At 37.1% G+C, this 20,198-nt stretch overlaps 1 protein-coding gene across 4 annotated transcripts in view; it reads left to right on the forward strand.

Annotated features, from left to right (window-relative positions):
* The window catches only part of TENM2 (teneurin transmembrane protein 2), a gene marked incomplete at its 5' end in the record, with an annotated part of 475,212 nt that overhangs the window by 181,489 nt on the left and 273,525 nt on the right, over positions 1-20,198 (forward strand). For 2 of the 4 annotated variants that reach the window (XM_079319915.1, XM_079319916.1), the window contains one exon: positions 5,651-5,734. The exons of the other annotated variants lie outside the window; for them this stretch is intronic. In XM_079319915.1, coding sequence (XP_079176041.1) covers positions 5,651-5,734 — 84 coding nt within the window. The remainder of the gene's footprint in view (positions 1-5,650; positions 5,735-20,198) is intronic. 4 annotated transcript variants of the gene reach the window in all.

The raw sequence follows: 20,198 nt of genomic DNA on the forward strand, positions 1-20,198 counted from the left end.
GTATGGAAAAGGTATTAAAGAAAGAGAAAGCATCCATAGAGAACTTTCAGTTGCTACTTGAAGATTTTCTTAGTTTTTAATAAATTATTCCCATGAGAATTATGACTTCTATCTCCATAATTATTAAATCATGACTTGTAGCTGAGTCATATGGGGCTACTGAACCATTCCTAACAGCGTGAAGTAATCGTTGTTGAATTGACCTCTGCTTCAAAAGGCCAAGTAAAACCAGAAGGAAAAAGGTTGGGAAGTTTCAATTAGAGTTTTACTTTTTGTGGAAGTCAATGACCATGTTGAGTTAAGAAGCAGTTATGAATATTTTAAATGTTAGGACTTGGATGTTCAGGGGAATTTGAGAAGATTTATCAAAATTGCCAGATGTGTAGTAGCATGATCTTAATGTGATATTGTGAAACTGATTGCCACTCCTATGTAGAAATAATTATTTGGATTTAATAGGGCTGCATTTAATTCTTTTGGGAGGTAAGACTAATAGAAATCATTTAACTTGACTTAAATGAATCTACTTGAAATTTAGACTCTGTTAACTTTGATTTCATAGTTTCAATAGACTTCTACACAAATAAATAGACACATCTCTACAGTCTAAGTGCTGACCTGAGTTATGCATGTCCCTGTGTTCTTCTGGTAGAAAGACATCCCAATGCTTTTAGTACTCTATAGGAAAGGCAAACAAAAAATGTAAGTATTTTTAATTTTCTGTGTTGTCTCTAGTAGTAGTAGCTAAATACTTGCTTTACTCTCTATAAAAGGCATGGATAGTGCCCTTGGTAAACCCAGCTCCTGGTACAGTAGATCTGTTGTTGGTCATACTGGTAGCATTTAGGAAGTTTGAAATTGCAATACAAGTCAAAACTTCTTCTGACTCCCATTTTTTAACTGTACCTTTAGGTTGAGGAGAGGGAAAATGGTGTATTTGCTGTGGAGTGTCCTTGAAGTGCATTAGAGCATTTTCCTTTGTAGGGTTTGTCAATTCTGCAGGAGTGTTGGGTGGTGTGTTAACGTATTATTTTGTGGAAGTATACTCTTAAATATGTCTTGTGGGTGTTTTGCATTGGAGAATAATTGTGCTTGAGAGCTGCCAGTACACTCTGAAGGTAAAGCATTTTAAGCCTAATTGAGTTGTTGAATGCACTTTGGAGGAGAGGAAACCGAACACAACTTTCACAAAACAGCAAACAAAACATTGGATGTAAAATGTGCAATAGAACATAATGGAGTAATACAGCAGAGAGTAATTCTGTCAAGACAATATGGGAAAAGAAAAATTGTATGGCCTTTTCTTGGTGCAGAATAGCTCTTATTTCCATACCTTTGTGCATGACTTTTGTATTACTGATTTTTTTTTTTCTAACTGGAGATGGTGTGTGTAGAGGTTGAGTACTGCACTTATTACATTTGCCCACCAGGCATGATCTGAAGTATTAGGGTAGAATGTGATGGGGGGAAAAACCCTATTTTTTGAGGGCAAGGTAGAGTATTGGCCTATCTGGTACTAAGAGAGTCTTCTGTCTGTTGCTACAGGGTTTGTCCTGTTCCTCACTAATCATAATGATGAGCAATAATCATTGAGCAAATAACAGTGACATTATACTGAGATACCAACAGAGGAGAAACTTCTGCTTACAGAAAGTGGTCAGTAAAGAGGAAATCAGAGATGTTTGGGGCAGGTCTCAGCCACACAGGTGTAACAGGAAAGGAGCAAGGGTTTATTGCTGGATGTTTTTATGTAAATATAGGGAGGGAGGGAAAGCAGCTTGAGAAATTCAGGCTATTTATTTGTAAGGTTTGTTTCCCAAGGTTTCTGAAATTCTACTTTATAAAAATAAACCAGCTTTTCATTGTATATTACTAGTGAAAATTTGGAAATGTCACTTTTATAAATACAAGAGAAAAAATGAGAACAGAGCGTAGGAGGATATTTAGGTTCTGGTCATATTTAATATTCCACAGTTTAGAAAATAACTATTTTCTAGATCAGTGTTGACTGAGAGACATAAGACTTATGGGTGGAGGAAGCAACTCTAATAAAATGTAAGTTTTCATATGTACAAAAACCTGCAAACCACCCAACCATAAACAGTGTGCTATCATCTAAAAGGGTGGAGCACATCTTACATGATTGGGTGCCAAACTTTAGTGTTTGGATAATGCTAAACAGCAAAATGCCAGAATACCTGTGGACTAGTAAGATTGGGAATGTACAGTGCAGAGCAGGAAGCATCTATTTAAACTATGACAGGGAGAATTTCAAAGGAAGAGAATATCTGATGAGGGAAGAGAGAAAGAAAAGACAGGAATGATGCTTGTTCCTGGATTGCTGATAGCTGTGAGCAGTTGCTAGTACAGCTCAGAAGAGGGACTAGAACTAAGAACAAGAGGATATTTGGTGGGCAGCTCCTTTCCCAGGACAAGGACATGCTCTGCCCTGGGGTCCTGGAGAGCAGAACCTCTGGCTGCTGCTCCCAGAGGTGCCTCCCAGCTGTGGGATGGGATGGATCTCTTCAGTGGCAGGTTCCCTGAGAGGCTGTAGGGCTGGGAGGGAATTTAGAGAAAGATTTGAAATGTGCAGAAGGCAAGGAGCTGGTCCAAACTCTTCCATATTCCTCATGGGAGAGCAGGTCAGCAGTTGCAGTGGCTGTTTTCTCAGTTTTCAAAGGTGCTGCCAGAATTTGGATCTAGAATCACCTGTATCAGCACTTTGGCTTAAATTGGGGCTTGAGACAGCAAACCAAAACCTGCTACTTGCTCATCTTTGAAAGACAAGGACAGAAAACAGGTTTATTTCTCCTGCAGGTACAGTGGGAGGGGTTGTATTTTAAGGGAATGGATGGGAGGAGTGTAGGAAATTCACCCAGGTTTTACCTTTCCAGATATAATTGTGGTACCTGATAGGACTAAAATTAATTTAAACTTCTAAAGATTTACTTAAAAAATATTCTCTTTTCCTAATTTTTGCTAGGGCCAGAGATTGTAGGTCATAGTCTGCTCTTTCCTGTCTGATAATTGCAAAATCCATTACTGTCCTTTCAAGATGTTTTTTGTAAAAGGCTGTACTAAATCTGAACAAAAGCCTAATAAGTAGATTAGTTAGAACAATAGCCCTCCAGAGGATGGTTGATTCCAAGTGTAGCTGCTAGAGATAACCCTAAATGCAATTAGGTTTAACTCCCTGTGAGTGTCAAAGGAAGGTAATACCCACAGAGACTTCCCTTCACATGACACTATTTTAAAGTGTCTTAACATTTAAATATTCTTTCCTTTGGGCACTGGTGTCAATTTTTTTTTTTAATTGTTGGAGAAACAATGCTTAGCAACTTGAACTTTAGCCATGAGTTTTAGGTGGTTCCCATAATAAGAGTAATGGTTCAGCTTCCTTGGGTGAACAGTTTGTTGTCCTCATCTGTGTCCTTTAAAAGGATCAAATATCCTAAATTGGCCACAGAGAGATGATAGAGAAGATATCAGATTCAGTAACATACACAACCCTAAAGGGTAATGTGGTAAAATGACAATAGATGAATTGTTGATGGATTAATTCTGGTTTTCTTTCATAAAAAAGAAATGAAAGCTAAAGCTTATATTAAAACAGAAATAGAGACATGAAAGATTTCAAAACTTTGCATATTATAGGATGGGATATAGCAGAAGTAGTATAATTGCAAACTACTAAAGTGGTTTAATTTAGCTGTAAGTACTGCAGAAGAATTGCACTATATTTAAGAGTTTGGTTCCATTTTCACATAGAAAAAGAAAAGGAAAAAAGCTCAGTGAAATAATTCCATTTCTTCCTCTTTCATATATTCCTGCATTTGCATGTGTTTAATTATATTTAATTTTTCAATTTTTAAGATATGAAAGGAATACCAATTTTCAGTATTTTGTTTTGGGGAAAAATTGCAAATAATACTAAAACAAGAAATTTGCAATGCTTTTTTTATTTACCAGCATTTTTACATTGGTATCCACAGTGCTCTGCCCTTCACATTTCTTTGCTTGACTTGTATGTGGTTCTTTGAATTATCTTTCTTGATAAATGCTCCTGAAAGCCTTCTATTTTTTTTTTTTCCTTTCTTGATTTTTAAATCAGAAATCTGTTCCATCAAAATAAAGCTGGACCAATTAGATGTGAGACAAAGTACCCAAAAATGTTTTATACTTGTACCTTATCATAATTTAACTTCATGTGTGGCAGGGAGACATTGAGCCAGTTCAGTAAATTCTACCTGGTTTTTATTGTTTGTAACTTGTCCATTGAAATTCCTTTTCCCCCAAAGGCAGAGATGTGAGACTCAGGAGCTGTCATTCTTTCACATAATTCCACTTGAGGCAAAGTATTTTTGCTCCTAACAAATAGCTAATTTGTTTTCTAGCATGCAAAGTGGTTTATTTTCTATTGTCTTGGTCAGCCCTTTTTTTTTCATGTGTCAATGTGTTGCTTTTTTTCTTTGCATGTAATAAATTGCTGTGTTTACAGAACACATTTTCACTGTTGATTTGTCTGAGTGTTGGGTGAAAGATTAAATTATTATATTGTAAATATTATGAAGTATTTGAATGTGAGATGCACCAAGTAAAATTATTTTCCAGTGAAAACTTATATAGACAGTGAAAAACAAGAATTAGAGTGAACATACATTAATTATTGGGTTTCTTCTCTTGCTGGTTTTTGCAAGGAAAATCATGTAAATGAATAAAAATTGGTTTTATGTTTCCTGTTTACTACATCTGAAAAATTTCCTGATGTTATTATGAAATTCAATAATAATTTTCAATTGATTTTGAGCTTTTCAGATGTAAGAGGACTCCCTGGTTATGTCTCATTTTCAAAATCCAGGATGATTTTAGCGCTTTTCTTTTTATTTTGAGAAAGAGTAAATTCAAAAATAAAGGGTATTTTTGTATGTATTAAAATCTGTTTTCCTAAAGTTAGAGAATTTTCATGAGACAAAAAGGAAAAAAAAGCTCTCTGCAGCAGTAGAGTTTCTCTGGTTCCTGTCTTGTTGAAATGCAGCAAAATGAGTTTCATTATGTTGAGAGTCAATGTAAAAGTCATAATGCTGCTGCAATAAACTTGTAAGAAATTATTTATTACAGCTGAGTGTCCATTTTCCAAATGTTTCTTAGGAGTCTGTTTTTAGGGAACAAAAATTATCTTTTAAAGGATGCAATGATATGTATTTGACTGTAGGAGTAAGGGACAGTACACTGAAAATAAGTAGCATGAGCTTAAGCACCTCCTGTACTGTCTGTATGGAAACTCTGCTGGTCTTTGGGTTAAGTTCTGCCCAAAGAGAGATTTTAGAGAGATTTTTATGCACTCAGGCCTTTTTGTGGTTAATGATGCTGACAGTGGGTATATGGACTGCCTGCAAAGCAAGATTGCACCAAACTACTGCTACTCAATCTGCTTTTTTATGTCATTGATAACAAGATAAAAGAATTCTTAATCTCTAGATAATGATGAATAATGTATTTTATTTACTATTATAATGTATTTATTTACTATTAAGGAATGCTTTGGGTGGGAGGAGGTGAAACATTCTATTGGCTGTATTGCACCAAAGGTGAATGGAATGGAAGAAAAGAAGAACCATCTCTAAAATGTTATTTGTTTTATTTTATTTAGATTTTCACACACACCTTTCTGAGAAATTGAAAGACAGACAGACAAGCTGGCAGCAGCTGGCTGAGACAAAGAACTCTCTAATACGTAAGGTTTTTATTTTGCTTAAACTATATTCCTTGTAAACTTAGACCCCAGTTTAGAACTTGTGTGTTGTGCAATGCTTAATCTTGTTCTGTGTGTGTTCTGTTTATTATGTGTTGCGGGATTTTGGTTGGTTGTTTTTTTTCCTCCTGGGTATTTATATTCTGTTGAATAAACCTGATCTCTACTACTCATTTCTATCTCATTGTTGAGTATTACCTTCCTGGTTGGATTGAACTGATTCAGGGTGTTTGTTTTTCACTGGGAGGCTTGGCTGGGTGGTGAAGGAGCTGTTTTCCCTGAGCTGATCTTGCTTCATGGTGTGGGGCTCATTCCATGAGAGGAGACATGGAAGAGATGCCAGATCTGGGTAGTCACAGGCATGATGATAAAACAGAATGGTACCTGAACCTGGATTTTCCCTAAGGTAGTTGCATTGTATTTCATTGGTAAAGGTTTGCATGGTTTCTTCAGAGATTCTTCAGTCAGACTTTTGAGTGAAAGATTTAGTGATGACTCTGTTAATCTTCAATCTTGATTTGATTTTTTTTTTTTATATCAGAGTATGAGATTCAGACAGTCACACTTGATGTACCCCTGAAGTTTTGTATCTCAGGGGCTGTGCAAAACAGTCAGGGAGTTGTGTTGATTTTTGTGGGTTTGTAGGGAATTGTGCATTGCTAGACAGTGGTTTTTGAAGTAACACTGCTCCCCATGCTCACCCACACTTTTGCTTCCCTGGAGTAAAATTCATTTGGGAGGAAGAGGATGTTTGGGGAAAAAAAGCCTGCAGTGCACTTTTTTAGGAAAAAAAAAAAAATTGCTGTGTTGTAGTAATACAAATCAAAAGATATCTCAAGGAATTTTAGTACAAAGATAATCAAAGATAATGATTTGGTGACAGCTTCCTCTTGATATTTCTTGAATTCAAAAATTATTTTCATTCATTGGATATGTACACTTATACTGACTGTGGTGTCAGTATGTGTCCTTGCTAAATTAGCAAGGGTTGTTTTTGCAAAAACCTTGTCCTTGACTTGGCGAATTTTACCTTGTATTTGATTGCCTAATGAGATAATGAAAGATGGATTTTGCTATTTCATTCTTTTCTTCCATTGTACCTCTGTGCATACATAAAAGGTACCTTTCTGTTTGGGTTTGTTTTTTTTTTTAAAGCAGTTGAGTAAATGCTTTGCAAGAGGAGGGCCCTAACCAGGAATAATACTCTGCTTGCTTAATGTTCAAATGAGACCAAAATCGAGGTTTTTCTCATCACCCTCAGTTTCTGATGTACTTCCTTCCATAAATGCTCGATTTTTGGTAAAAACTAGTGAATGGCATTATTCTTTGAATCTCAAACAGTGTCTGGGCAAATACTGGAACATTATTAAATCAAATTCTGGAAAACACTGAGCATCTGTGACCATTTCCCAGTTAATGCAGCCCATGAGTGTTCAGTGCATTTTCAAACTGGAGATAAGGACTGTTTGTTGTGTTTCCATGCTTCTTAGAAGAGTGGGAGCCACAGCTTTTGGTGCAGTAATTAAATTTCCATAGTGCTGATGTACAATGCTAAAAACTGCCCAAGGTGGTCTGTGCATGGTTGGTAATAAAGATGAAATTAATAAAGGATGGAAATGATCCTGTACATATCCCTGCATTTCTGAAGCACTCCTGATTATTGGTGTTGCAGGAGGATTTTGGCACAGGTGAAATGAGTGGGTTATGCTATTTAGGCTGTACTAAATCTCAAAGAATAATGCTTGAATGCATTTTCCAGGATCACAGAAAGGTTTTGTCTGACAAATTGCATCCAACTGAACAATGTCTTTGCTTATTTGAAGCTTTGAGGCTTTTATAGAAACAAAATATTGTTTTTCTTTGGTTTATTTATTTTTCCTTGCAACCTGCAACTCTTTCCAATTCAAACAAATTTGATTGCTATATTGCTTTCAATTTTTGCTACTGTGTTTGTTCAGGGCTCTAGAAATTCAGAAGAATGTGCAAATGTATTAATAACTATATTACAACTCAAAAATGCTTGATAGCATTAATGCTTGCTACTGGCTTGATTTAACATGAATGTAAGAAAATAATTGTACTGAGAAAAGCAACAGAAAAACTTAAGACCTTTTATGACTTTTATGAGTCTAATTTCTTGGACATGCTAAATCTGATGTTAGTAGTGGAATAGCTTGTTATACATTCTAAATGTGGTGAGAAAGGTGCAGTGAGCCCAGATGTGCTGCCTGACAATATCAGCCAAATCTTTGATGTTAATAATTCCAGGGACTTGACCAAAAGCAAGCTTTATTTCTGCTCCTTTTAAACACTGCCATAGGATTTTTTACATCAATCTGGATGCTGCCAAAACCAGACAGATGGCACTAACCTTGGTTTAAAGCCTCAGCTGGCTGAGAGTGCATCCAAATAGTGTTGCAGAGCTTTCAGTGTGCATGTTGTGTCAACAGAAGAGGACTCTTTGTGCCACCATAAGTAGAGCCCTCAAACTTTGCATTTCAAAGGTACCCAGCTCTCATGTGTGCTCATCTAGAGCACAGACTGCTTTGCAGTGCTCTAATAAAGTGATGGGTTTCTTGATCTGCTCTGCCTTTGCTTTGCTAAGGTCAAAGATGCCACTGGTGCAGCCACAAAAAAGGAGGTGAAGTGCTGAACATGGGTATAGAATGGGCAGTGGTTCAGAAATACAGGCAGAAGGGTTCTTGTCAGATCCATGTTCTGACTCTGGAAGGAAAGAGAATTAAAAAAATCTCCTCTAACTAGTATTTGGAGTAGTCCTAATATCTCACAATTTCTGAATACTGCTTTTCTGGAAGAAGAATTTTAGTAGATTTAAAGAACTACAACAAGCAACCCACCCCAACACCCCCCACCCAGCCCAATATTGCAAATCTATGTGAAAATGTGAATTTAGAATTAATAACAAAGTCCAAAATGCAAAATAACCAGACCAGCCCTGGTTTCTTTTCAGAGCTGTAAAATAATGTAACAAAATTCCAGTGAATTATCAGAATAATTAATGTTTTTTCAGCATTCCAGAAGATAGATATATATATATATATATATATGTGTGTGTGTATATATATATATATATATATATGAAATGTAAAAGTGTGCATCTTAGGGTATGATATGAATAGGACACTGAGAGGCCTCATTAAATGACAAAGGCAAAAGGGTCAGTCCTGGTATAGTGTGTGCAAACCAACCTGAACTGGAGTGCAAAAGACTTGACAGGGAGGGAGAAAGGATTGAGTCAATCAAACCGTATTGCAGTGCACTAACAGGGGATTTTAGGTTCAAATTCTAGTGAGCATTCTTTCAAAACTACATGAGCAAGACCTGGGTTTATCATGGGATTTTAGCAGTGATTTCTTTAGGCAGCCAAGTCTGGGTTGTGCAATTACTCTTCATGCAACTGTTTTGTTAAGAAACTGTCAGCCAGAGATTGGAAACCACACAGCCCAAAGTGTGTGATAAAATAAAATAGCAAAAATGTAGGAAATCCTGAGGGAGAAGTAAAACTCTTGCACAGTGGGTCCTAAAAGAAAACAAGCTGACAGTTCTACCAGGTGACTCTTCTAGGAGCAATGTTACAGAATTTGTCTGAACAGCACCAGTATTGGGAATAAAGGATTTGAAACTTGCTTAAGAAACAAAAGAGGTTGTGTGATGAAAAGCTGAGCTGCTGGCAAAATACTCGATCACCTCAAATTTACACAAATCGATCTCCTGTGTAATGCACCATGCCCTAAAAACTGAAAGCTACAAACAGAAGACATTTTATTTTAAGGAGTTATGTGACAGCTTACAAAAAACAGCTTTTCCACTTTTTGCATGAAGCTTCTACCTGAAAGATACTGATGAAATAGGTGACAATTTTTAATACAAGTGGTGACAAAATAAACACCATCTGCTAGTGTTGGCTTATTCCATAGTCTTCTCATGCTGGGTGATTTTATTTCACCTTTTTTCAGAAATAGTTAATGATACATCTGCTGTGTGGTGGAGGTGCATTAGATGATTAAATGTGGACACAGGATCAGAAAACACAGAAACAAAACTTTTTCAGGAAACTGAAGAAAATATGAGTCCAGTAAGAAGCTAAGAAACTGTGTTGATAGCTATTTTTTTTTTACCTGATTTATTGTTGGATCAAAAATATCAAATTATATTTGCTCTTTCAAATACATATTTATCATGGAAAACTTATCATTTGGCTTTTATTTTGCCAAAGCAAAAACTCTGCTACTATGACATTTGTAGTCCTCCAAGCAAGCCTGGCTTTCTAGCACAGCTGAGAGTCTGGAGATGGAGTCAGAGCAGGTTTAGGTGTCCTGGGGGATCAGGGTAAGATTTGTTTACATAGGAGAATATAGTTCAGGGAGCATAATGTACAGGGGGACCTGGAAAACAAAATAATGAGGATTATCTCAAGCTCCAGTTGAATTCTGGACAATATAAAACTGTACACACGTGCAGAGCTGTTTGTTAGTTTAGAGTGTCTTTGTCCTGCAGACTCCATGAATCCATCATCTTCCCAAGCACCACTGTAGGGCAAAGTGTCCTTGTCTCAAGGCTCTGCTCTGGGCAGACAGAGTTGTAATTCCTGATGTTTTGTGTCAGGCTTTGCTTTTTCCCCTTTGGCAGTGCTCAGTAGTCCTGGGGGTTTGAAAATCCCTTTTGTCTGTCCCTGAGGATCAATCTCCTCCCATCACCCAGCATGTCCCAGTTCTCCCTTCCCAGTCAGCAAGGAGAATTCTCTGTGATGGGAATTCTGATTTAGCACTTTCCTGCAGAGGCATTAGCATAATGATCCACAAAAATCTGAGCAATTAGGCTGCTAAACCTGTGTTTACCATGCCAAATCTTATATCCCTATGCTGTTATCAGTATGAGTAGCTTCTAATAAATCCAAAAAACTAAGTGTCTGCATCTCCATGTGGATGGGTGGATACTTTAATTTTAATATTTAATTTTGAGATAGAAATTAAAGCCATGGAAACCCTAGGGAAAAAGAAACCACATTTGGTTATGTTATTCTCTGGTAGGGGATAAACCAGGGTGGACTGCAAAGAGATATAAATTCCTACTCTGTCTAAAAGTTTTTAGTGAAAACAAATTGTCTTTTCTTCCTGCCACCAAGGTCTGTTTAATGGTATGAAATCCTTGTCCTCATTTTATGGTTTCATAAAACCACAAAAACTAAGTTATGTAAGTAAAGCTGTGTACAGTCCAAGAGGAAAATTACATCTGGAAAAAAAAACCCAAAATGCTATCAATATTTTTAAAGTAATTGCTTGGGTGTTTTTGTTAATTTTTTGTTTTGTTAAGCATTGCTTTAGCTCCTGATGAACATTGAATAAGGAAATATTGATAGAAATATACATAAGGGTAAACATCTGTACCTGTAGGTATTGCTATACTTTTGTTCAAACTTCAATCAATTTATTATTTTAATAATGAATGTGTAGAAGTTCCTGTGAAGTGTCATTAATGTTAATTGTTCTGATGGAAGAAAAAAGAGCAATCTGACTCTTGATTTTTTGTCTTTACAGACTGCATAGTAATTAAAAATTGGAATAAGAATTCATGCAAGTTGCTCTAAATGTGTACTGAGCACATTCAGTAGTGAATATTTGAAGTCATCCCATGTTCCTTAGCAGTGATGAACAGATTTATATCCGTTAAATACTGATATTACAAACCTTTTGGCTTGACCTCATCTGTGTAAACATTTCATTTATGAATTATCAAACCTCTTTGAAAGACAGCCTTATGTATGTGTATTATCATTTATGTTAATTGGAAACATTTTTCAAGCTGCTGTGCATGAAGTAAGGGTGAAAAATCCCTTGTTTATTCATACCCATATGTATGCTGTGAAACTTGAATAAGAAGGGAGACAAAAAGGACTGAGTTAAAATATAAATTATATACATATTTTTTATGCTCATGCTGTATTTCCATAGTTTAGATTTACTTAAATCCAATGTTAAAGGTAAAAGTGTGGCCAGTCAGAGCAGAACTTGTTTGATCAATATCCACAGCTTGCTTTCATAGAAGCTCTTTTATTTAGATTAGGAATTGGAAGTGAAGGTGGTCTACTCCAAACTGGGTTTGCATCTGTGGCAAAACCTTTATAATCTCTAACAGATTACATGTTATATTACAGGATATTTTAAATGTGGAGAAGCAATGAGGAAATCATGGCTGTACACGATTTTAGAAGGGTTACTTGCAAACCCTTCTGCTTATTAAAGGATTTTGCTTTGACAATGCAAAACTGCACTCAGAAGTTGTCAGAGGAAGGCCAGGCATTTTGATAGAAGATAGTGGATGGTCTGATTGTATCTGAAGATTGAAATTTGTTTGGGATAATAAGCAGAGGTGAAAAGCTGACTCACACAGGCCGTGTCTTGATACCCATTTCCTTACTGGGATAAGTGAGCTTGGGATTTGCAATGAAATTCACAGTATTTCTCCTGTTGTCAAGACTTACAGACACAGCTGATAAAAGGTTTTCATGCCTCTTCAAAGTTTATGTCCTTAAGCAGCATCGTTAGGAGTTAGTATTTGATCCTGTATAATTGTTTAGGTTTTGAGTGGTGGTTCAGCAGCATGAATGTGCTTCAGAGACAGGGTTTTCTGTAGTGCCTGTGCTCAGAATCTACCCATGCTTGATTGTACTTGGTTCCTTTTTTATTTCAAATGAAAGCTTTGCTTTCTCAGTTAAAGTCTGGGCTAGGGAAATACTGTGCCTCAAATCCCACATGGCCTGAACTACCTGGTCCCAATTAATGAAAATATTGAACGTGGTGTTAATGCCAGGAGGGCCCTGAAAGTACTTACTGAAAATTACTGACATAATCCTTTTCTAAAATAAAGCAAGATTTTGATATGATTAAATAGCATGTGGAAGTGGGAAATTGAGTGCATTTTTGAAAAGTAAATGATCTGCAAAGAGGAAAAAAAAAAATCGGGTGCCTTGTTTTGCATCACAAACCAGAAACCTTCATCTCTTACCTGTTCAGCCTTTGAGCACTGTAGAATATTCATTTTTTGGGCAAAAGTGTACTACTGCCCTCCCTTCTCTTTCCACTCAAAGGATAGTTGGTCATTCTTAGGATTAGCTGGAGATGTTGTGTCTGAGTTTGGATTCTGAATTTGACTTTGTGTATCCTGTGATGAGATCACCATTTAGGTGATCATCTATTGGTTCTTTTTTCAGTAGTAAAAGCAGATTTTTTGTGCCCCTTCCCTGACAGCTTCTTACACTGCACAGGCTGAACAGCCACGTGCTGAGATTGAGCAAGTGCCTGCTTTAGTCTCCAAAACTGACATTTCCAGAGCAATAAAAGGCATCTCTTCTTTTAGTCACTGTCACTCCTCATTCTCACAGAAAGCTTTATCAAAATAACAGCAGTGCACTTGCAGTCAAACTTCTTGTCTTGTAGTCATGGCAGTAAGGATTGAATTCTTCCCTTTTGGATCTGACTCAAAATTGGCTTCTCTATAGGTTGGTTTCTGAATATTGTCTGACTTAAATTTTGAAAAAAAATACATGGGAGCTCCATGTCTTACAGGCTGATATCAGCATTTTTGCAACTTAAAGTTATGGTTTGTATCGACAGTCTCTTGAATACAAGAGGAAATTGAGACTAAACCAGGAAATCAAGGCCATAAGTGCCATGGTTGTGCAGTACTGCTGCATGCAGTAAAGGCTGTAAGATGCAAATTCTGCAGAGGTAGAATTGAGATAAACATGTTTTGGTTAGATTTAGGAATAAGATGGATAAGGATAGATTTAGCTAAGGAAGATAGATAGGGCTGATGTGTTTTGTATTGATTTCCTCATTTTCAGAGTCACTTGTGTGATGTGCATTATTGGCATTCCATTTCAGGTGACTCGGAGATGGCCAAGCCTGTAGTGTTAGGAAGCAATGCCATGTCAGGCATGTGTCCTTCTCAGAGTGTTCATATAATGCTGCTGTTTAGGTAATGAAGCAGTAATAATGTGGAAAGCGCTGCAGATGTTAACAGTTACAAAAAATGTAAATTTTATTTGCCTTCCTTTACTGTGCTGTGTCAGATCTGTCCTTCCAAATATGTGGTTTTAGAAGAAATCAAATTGTCTCGAAGTAAAATGTGAAGGAAGGGGAAAGGATAGAAATATCTCTTAGGTGTGGGCAGACAGATACACAAATATTTATAGAGGTGTGTGTAGACAATATTTGAAATCACTAAAAATCTGAGCACCTGAGCTGCTTCATATGAATCCAGAAATGCTATATAAAAACAGCTGCTGCTGTTATACAGTCTTTCTAGCTCTGTTTTCCTCATCAAATTAATACAGAGAAATGTGGTTTTGTATGTTGAATATGTTCATGTAGTTGAATTCCTTGTTCAGCTTTTAATTAATTTAAGTGACGTTCTAAATTTGGTTCCCTGTTCAGGTTTATGCTTATGACCATTGTTTTACATGACAATCAAATTAGCATTTAGAAAATCCTTTTACTTCATTGTTCTCAATATAGAAATACCTGCTTTAATTCTTCTTTAGCTCTTGCTTCTTTCTAGCCTGAGCCTGATGCTCAGCTGTGCTGTGTGAGCCTGTGCTGAGGGAAGCCCTCCTTGCCTTACATGTTTAGGGCAGAGAAACACAGCTCCACTCTTGAAGTGGTGACACTTAATAGTGGCACAGTTGGAGGGCAGTGTGTAACAGAATTCCAGTTTTGTTTTTTTGGATATATATGTAAAGAGTTATATTCTTGTGTCATTTCTGATAGAAAAACATACAGAATGTAACTTTCTGAATCCCCAGAAAGACTTAAACTTTTGAACCTGATTTCTGCCAGCTTTTTCTCTTTACTCCATAGTAACTGCATGTCTCCTTTTCCTCTGTATCTTATATGTGGCAATTATTACTGTCAGAGACATAAGGTAATTAAGTTGAATTTCATATTGAGGGATAAGGACTAAAAATAAATAAACAACTGATTTCATAATTTGCATCTTGATAAGGTCCAAGGGGTGATTATTTTCTATCTCACCTTGCATTTTTTGGCTCCCCAGAGTCATGTCCTGGCTGGGTGCTGTGTGTCAGAGCTCAGCTGCTGCTGCTGTGCAGGCAGTGTCTCCCAGGCACAGGTTTGTGAGTGTCAGCAGACTCCTGGCTGGGGTTCAGTGCACGGGTAATTCTCAGCCATTCATTTCTTGAAGCAGTGTTTGAACCTATCAGCTTAAACCTAAATCACTGCTCAAGCGTGAGCCACCAGAAGGTGCAATTAAAGAGGCAGTAAAATTAGATTGGGTTGAAACTGTTGCTTTTTCATAACTGAAGGATGCAAACACAAAGTTTTTCTTCCATTATGGGGAAAGGTTACATGTCCAGAAATACACTGAAGTGTATTATGCTGAGATTTATTCCTAAAGAGAGCAAGGTAGTTGAGAATGATAGTTTTTATTTTTACAAACTCTTAACATTTGTGGTGTCTTCTTCCACTTCTTTGGTGAACATTATGAAAATGTAGAATTCAAGTAAGTTAAGGTCTTTAACAGGTATTTTGCTCAAGGTTGGATAGGAATAAACTCTTGGCACTTCTTTGCTAGCTGAAAACTGGCATCAATTTGGTCTCCAAAAGGCTGCAAGCACCCTGACATGAAAAACAAATTCCATTTAAGAAAAGCTAAGTTGTGGGTTTAGTGAATTTGCCTTGTTAAATATGAGTTGAGCATGTTCTTTATACATTGTCTATGCCCACCTTACAAAATCTGCTACCTTTGCAGTGCTTTTAATGGCTCAGTGTGGTTCCTCTGATCAGGGGCTGGTGCAGGGTGAGGAGATGTGGAGTGTTCCCAAAAGCCCAAGGAAGGGCAGGCAAAGGGCCCTGAATCTGCTCTGCAGAACAAGCTCTGCTGAGTGACCATGCCAGAGCCACAGTGTGAGAGTAATCCATGATAAACATTCACAGGATATAAACTGAGTGCTAATCCATGATAAACATTCACAGGATATAAACTGAGTGCTGAATGAACCAGCAGCTGGTTAATGCAATTCCTTCTTCAATAAACTGAGTTTGTTGCAAAGGGGTGCAGCCTACACTTTGTATTGGATTCTAATCAGCCAGTTAAGGCACTCAACAGTTAATACTCTAGAGCTGAAAATTAATCAAAAGTGAACAGAACTGTGTTGAAAGAAAACAGTTTATATATTGATTGCAAGAGTATTGAGGGGTTGGGGTTTTTTGGTGGGCTTTTTTTTGTTTGTTTTGGTTTGGGTTTTCTTGTTGTGTTATTTTTTGTTTGTTTTCTCCTGGGAATATCATATACATGGTTCTTTTAGTTAAGCTCATAACTCATTCTCCTGGATGCTTTTAAGGACAGCACTGTCCCTGCCTGGATAGTGCTGCCTAAAGTAGCTTTATCCACAGTGGTTTTTTGGTGCTGCAGGAGCCCTGGAAGCATAGGATATTTGTTCCTCATGAGCTTAACTGCCTGCCAGATCTTAAGTTAATGCAAAATGTTTTATTCCTGGAGCTGGTTCAGAATGTGGTATTTCTTGGCAGAATTTGTTTGTTTTTTTAAAATTTATTTTCTATGTTGCACTGAGGTGTTCATACTCAGTTCTGCTGTTGACTGTGCACAACACTTTGACCTTTCAAATATCCTCAGCAGATTTTTCTTTCTGGAATGTTGCTATTTACAATATTCCTATGAAGTTGTTTGGCTTGGCTTTTGACAGTTTAATGTGTTTTGCAGAACTGTAACTTTAATTATTGTTCTTCCAAATTTCTCTGTACTTAAACATCTGTAACCCCAGAGTTCCATACCTTGGCGAGGTTGTTCAATCTCACTTTTGATTTTCATCTTGATGTATTATAAATTTTGCCTAGCAAGTAATTGTAGGAGGGAGTACTTCAGGCACAGTGCACCTGCTGACCTGTGTTGGTGTAAGCAGCATGTATTTTAGTGAAGTCATGTGACAAATTACTATTGCTTCATTTCATTCTAAAGAAAAAAAAAATATAACCTCAAAAGAAATGTCAGTATTGCAGTTTACAATTCCATGTAAATGTAATAGTTCATTTTGAAAAAAATGCAAGATTTTCATTTAGATACCAATAGAATATTGAAAACAGAATATTAGTTAATGTGCAAGAGTTGCAAAAATATAATAGATGGAGAAGATCCTCATTTCTAAGTCACACTTTTCAAAGATATTTTATTATGCGAAAGAGGCAACTATTGCTGTTATATATGCTCATATTCATATATGCTCACATTTCCCTTCCTTCCCTTCACTGTCTCACACAGATTGGGAAAGTCAGGATTGCTAGCAGATTTCTTGTTAGTGATAAGTGGTGACACTTCCTTTATTTTCATTAAAGGCTTTCTTCTGATGGAGATAAATAGATAAATGACATGCTTGGGGTTACCAGGAAGATGTGATTTCATCATTTCGATAAACAAGCTTTGAAACAGTGTTCCTGATTTACAAGAAAGTTATGATTATGCCAGCTCTGACAAAGAGAAATGTTTGTTCCAATGCCTGGAGCTCTGGCACTGGAGTCACTTGAGCATTGTGCTTTGCTGTCAGCCATTTCAGCTACATTTTGGTAAATAACAAATTTCTAAGTTCTAAAAATAATCTCCATTATTCACATAAGAGCACATTGCATAATTTGTCTGAACATGGAAACATAATGTCCATAGGGTAGAAGACTGATTATTGCTGAAGACTGTGTGTGTTCAGCAAAATTTACACCCCTTATGTCATCAGTAGCCAAGGTGGGGGCTCTCAGCTCCTCACTCCCTCTTTCTATTTGAAGCACCAAAAATAAGTATCTGAAGTTGCAAAATGCGGATATTCAAGAATGAACTGGGTGAGGAGTTAACCTCATGTAACTTCAAGATTGGCATTTGAGGTCAGAGTGTTGTACTGGATGACCTCAAGAGGTCCCTTTCAAACTTAATTGTTCTACAAGTCTGTGTTAATAATCTCCCTGTGACATGGAAAGAAGATAATTAATTTGTGTGAGACCTGTAATTTGTTTCCTGAAATCCTAATAATCTTGACCTAAGTACAGGCACTTCTGTTACTGAGCTTTTTGATACCATTTTTGGAACTTCTCATCTATTCAGAACCCAGATCATTGCGTGGTCCATCATAACTGATGCAGGTTTTTCTACAAGTGTGAGTAGAAAAGGAGGGCAGACCCACCATTCTGAAATAAATCCCAAATTTAGAGTATTTCCCAGCACTGATCTTTAAAAGACCATAAAAAAAAATCTCATCAGCAAGTGATGTGCTGCACATGAGACAGCAGTACTGCAACTTCGGAATTAGTCAAACATTAAACTGTATGAGGATGCCAGGTGATAAACTGCTGGTTTTTTTCCTAGATCTGCAAGCTTTAAAGGCAGCACCGTTATGGAGCCTGTTGCTATTTCTAACAAAAGGTTCACTGCCTCAGAAAGTGATGTTGGTTCCATGCATAAACGGGATTAAAAATAAAAATGCTAGAAACCACTCTCAGTAAGTAATTAACCAGCTGTAGATGTTCCTGTCCCTCCCACGTTGTATTGGGGAGAATCAGCTGATCTTTGTGTGCATGGCACATCTTCAGTACACGTGCAAGGTGCCAGGGAAGGGCAGCAGGGATAATTGCTGTACAGACTGCCAGCCCCGGGTCAGAATTTCAGCCTCGGAATGTTTTGTGTGGATTTGCAAGGGAGAGTTCGGTGCTGTGCTTGTGAAACCAGTTTCACAAGACACTAACACACTTTTTCCTTCATTCTCTCCTTGTTCTGTGCCAGAGATTTTACTTTACATACCTGATGTGAGAGGATTATGGCAAATATTGCTAATCTCTTGTTATTTATCTGACAAGAACAAGACACATCTGGTGAATTCTCGTGTTGGTGTCCCGTCTGACATGGATGGCCACGTGTACTTTTGGGATATGTTACTGAAAAGATAAGTAGATCTGTTGGAAATCAAGCCAAAATGCTCTTTTCCCTTGCATTGGGAAGGTTTTCCTAGCTGTCAGGATTTGGTGTGGCTCTTCAGAATGTATTTTATGGTTTTATTGTTATTTATAGCAATTTCTTTCCATTGAAGTGAGTAGCTATGGTTACTGGATGGCTACTGCAGCCCCATGCAGGGAGGCTGTGAGAGGGGTTAATTGTTGTCTGATGTATGTTTTCAAACTGTAGTAAGAATTCTCCAGCTTCTAGTCTGAGCTCTAATTTCTTGGGAAAATAAAATTGGATTGCATGAGTTGCATAAACCTGCCTGAAACACAGGAATGTGGTAAAAGGTGGTTTTAATAATGATGTTAAGCCCTTTGTGAAGAAGCATGCATTCTCTTTCCATATTTCATTCCCTTGACAAAAAAGTTGTTTTAATAAACCCTATCAGAGTTGCAGGTTACCATGAGAAATTGAAAACTTGCTCAAAATAAATGTAGTGGTTAGACTATGGTGGGCCAGAATGTTTGGGAGAACTCAGATTTGTCTGATGGGGAAAGGACTTCAGAGAAAACTGAATTAACAGTGCCCATAAGACACTTCTCACTTCTTTTAAGCTTAAATTATAAAATTGAATTTAAATTGTTAGGCTCATGTTCACCATAATCTAAAGCAAAACAGCTGTTATGCATCCTGTATGCAAAGGTTTGGAATCAGTCCTGAGAGCTCCTGTGTTCTGTCTTATATTTTGCCTACAGAGCCAGCAGATTGATTTAAAATCAGAATGTTATGTACACCACTAGGGCTCCTCTGCCTTGCTTTGTGAGCCAAGCAGCAACAAACATCAGCATCCACATGGGGTGCCTGATAACACCAGATATTTTCAGGATTAATCATGTTCTGCCATGGGGAGTGCAGGGCTGCTGTTCTGTGCCACACAGTTCTGTGGCTTCTGGTGCAAGGTGGCATGACATGGAAACAGGATGGATCAGAGACCTGATGATACCATGGCATTGTCTGGCTGCCAGAGCACCTTGTCAGAGCTGCAGGAGTCTACTTTTAAATCAAGGAAGTCATTAAGCTATTACACATTAGAAGATCAGCTAATAATTTCAGTGAATTTTGTATTTTTATAGTGTGTATATACAAAACTCACAATACTCTAAGTTTCTTTTATGTTGCTTTTCTACATATTTCTGATTTTTATTGAGAAAAACTCTTGAGTAGTTAGCATACACAATTACATTCTTATTTATTGATTACTAGCTAGAAAATAGCAAAAGTAAACAATGAGATTTCTCCTAATGACTATCTGCTGATTTATTGGTAATCAGCAAAGCATATATTTCAATGTTTAATTGTTGATAAATAACCTGTGTTATCTTTTTAATGCATCAGTTGATATGTAGTGTTTTTGCTGCAGGCTGCCTGATCAATGTCCTCAGTGTAGATTTAGTTTTTTAAACACACAGAT

This window comes from Erithacus rubecula, assembly GCF_903797595.1.
Source record: "Erithacus rubecula genome assembly, chromosome: 16".
Taxonomy (NCBI): Eukaryota; Metazoa; Chordata; class Aves; order Passeriformes; family Muscicapidae; genus Erithacus; species Erithacus rubecula.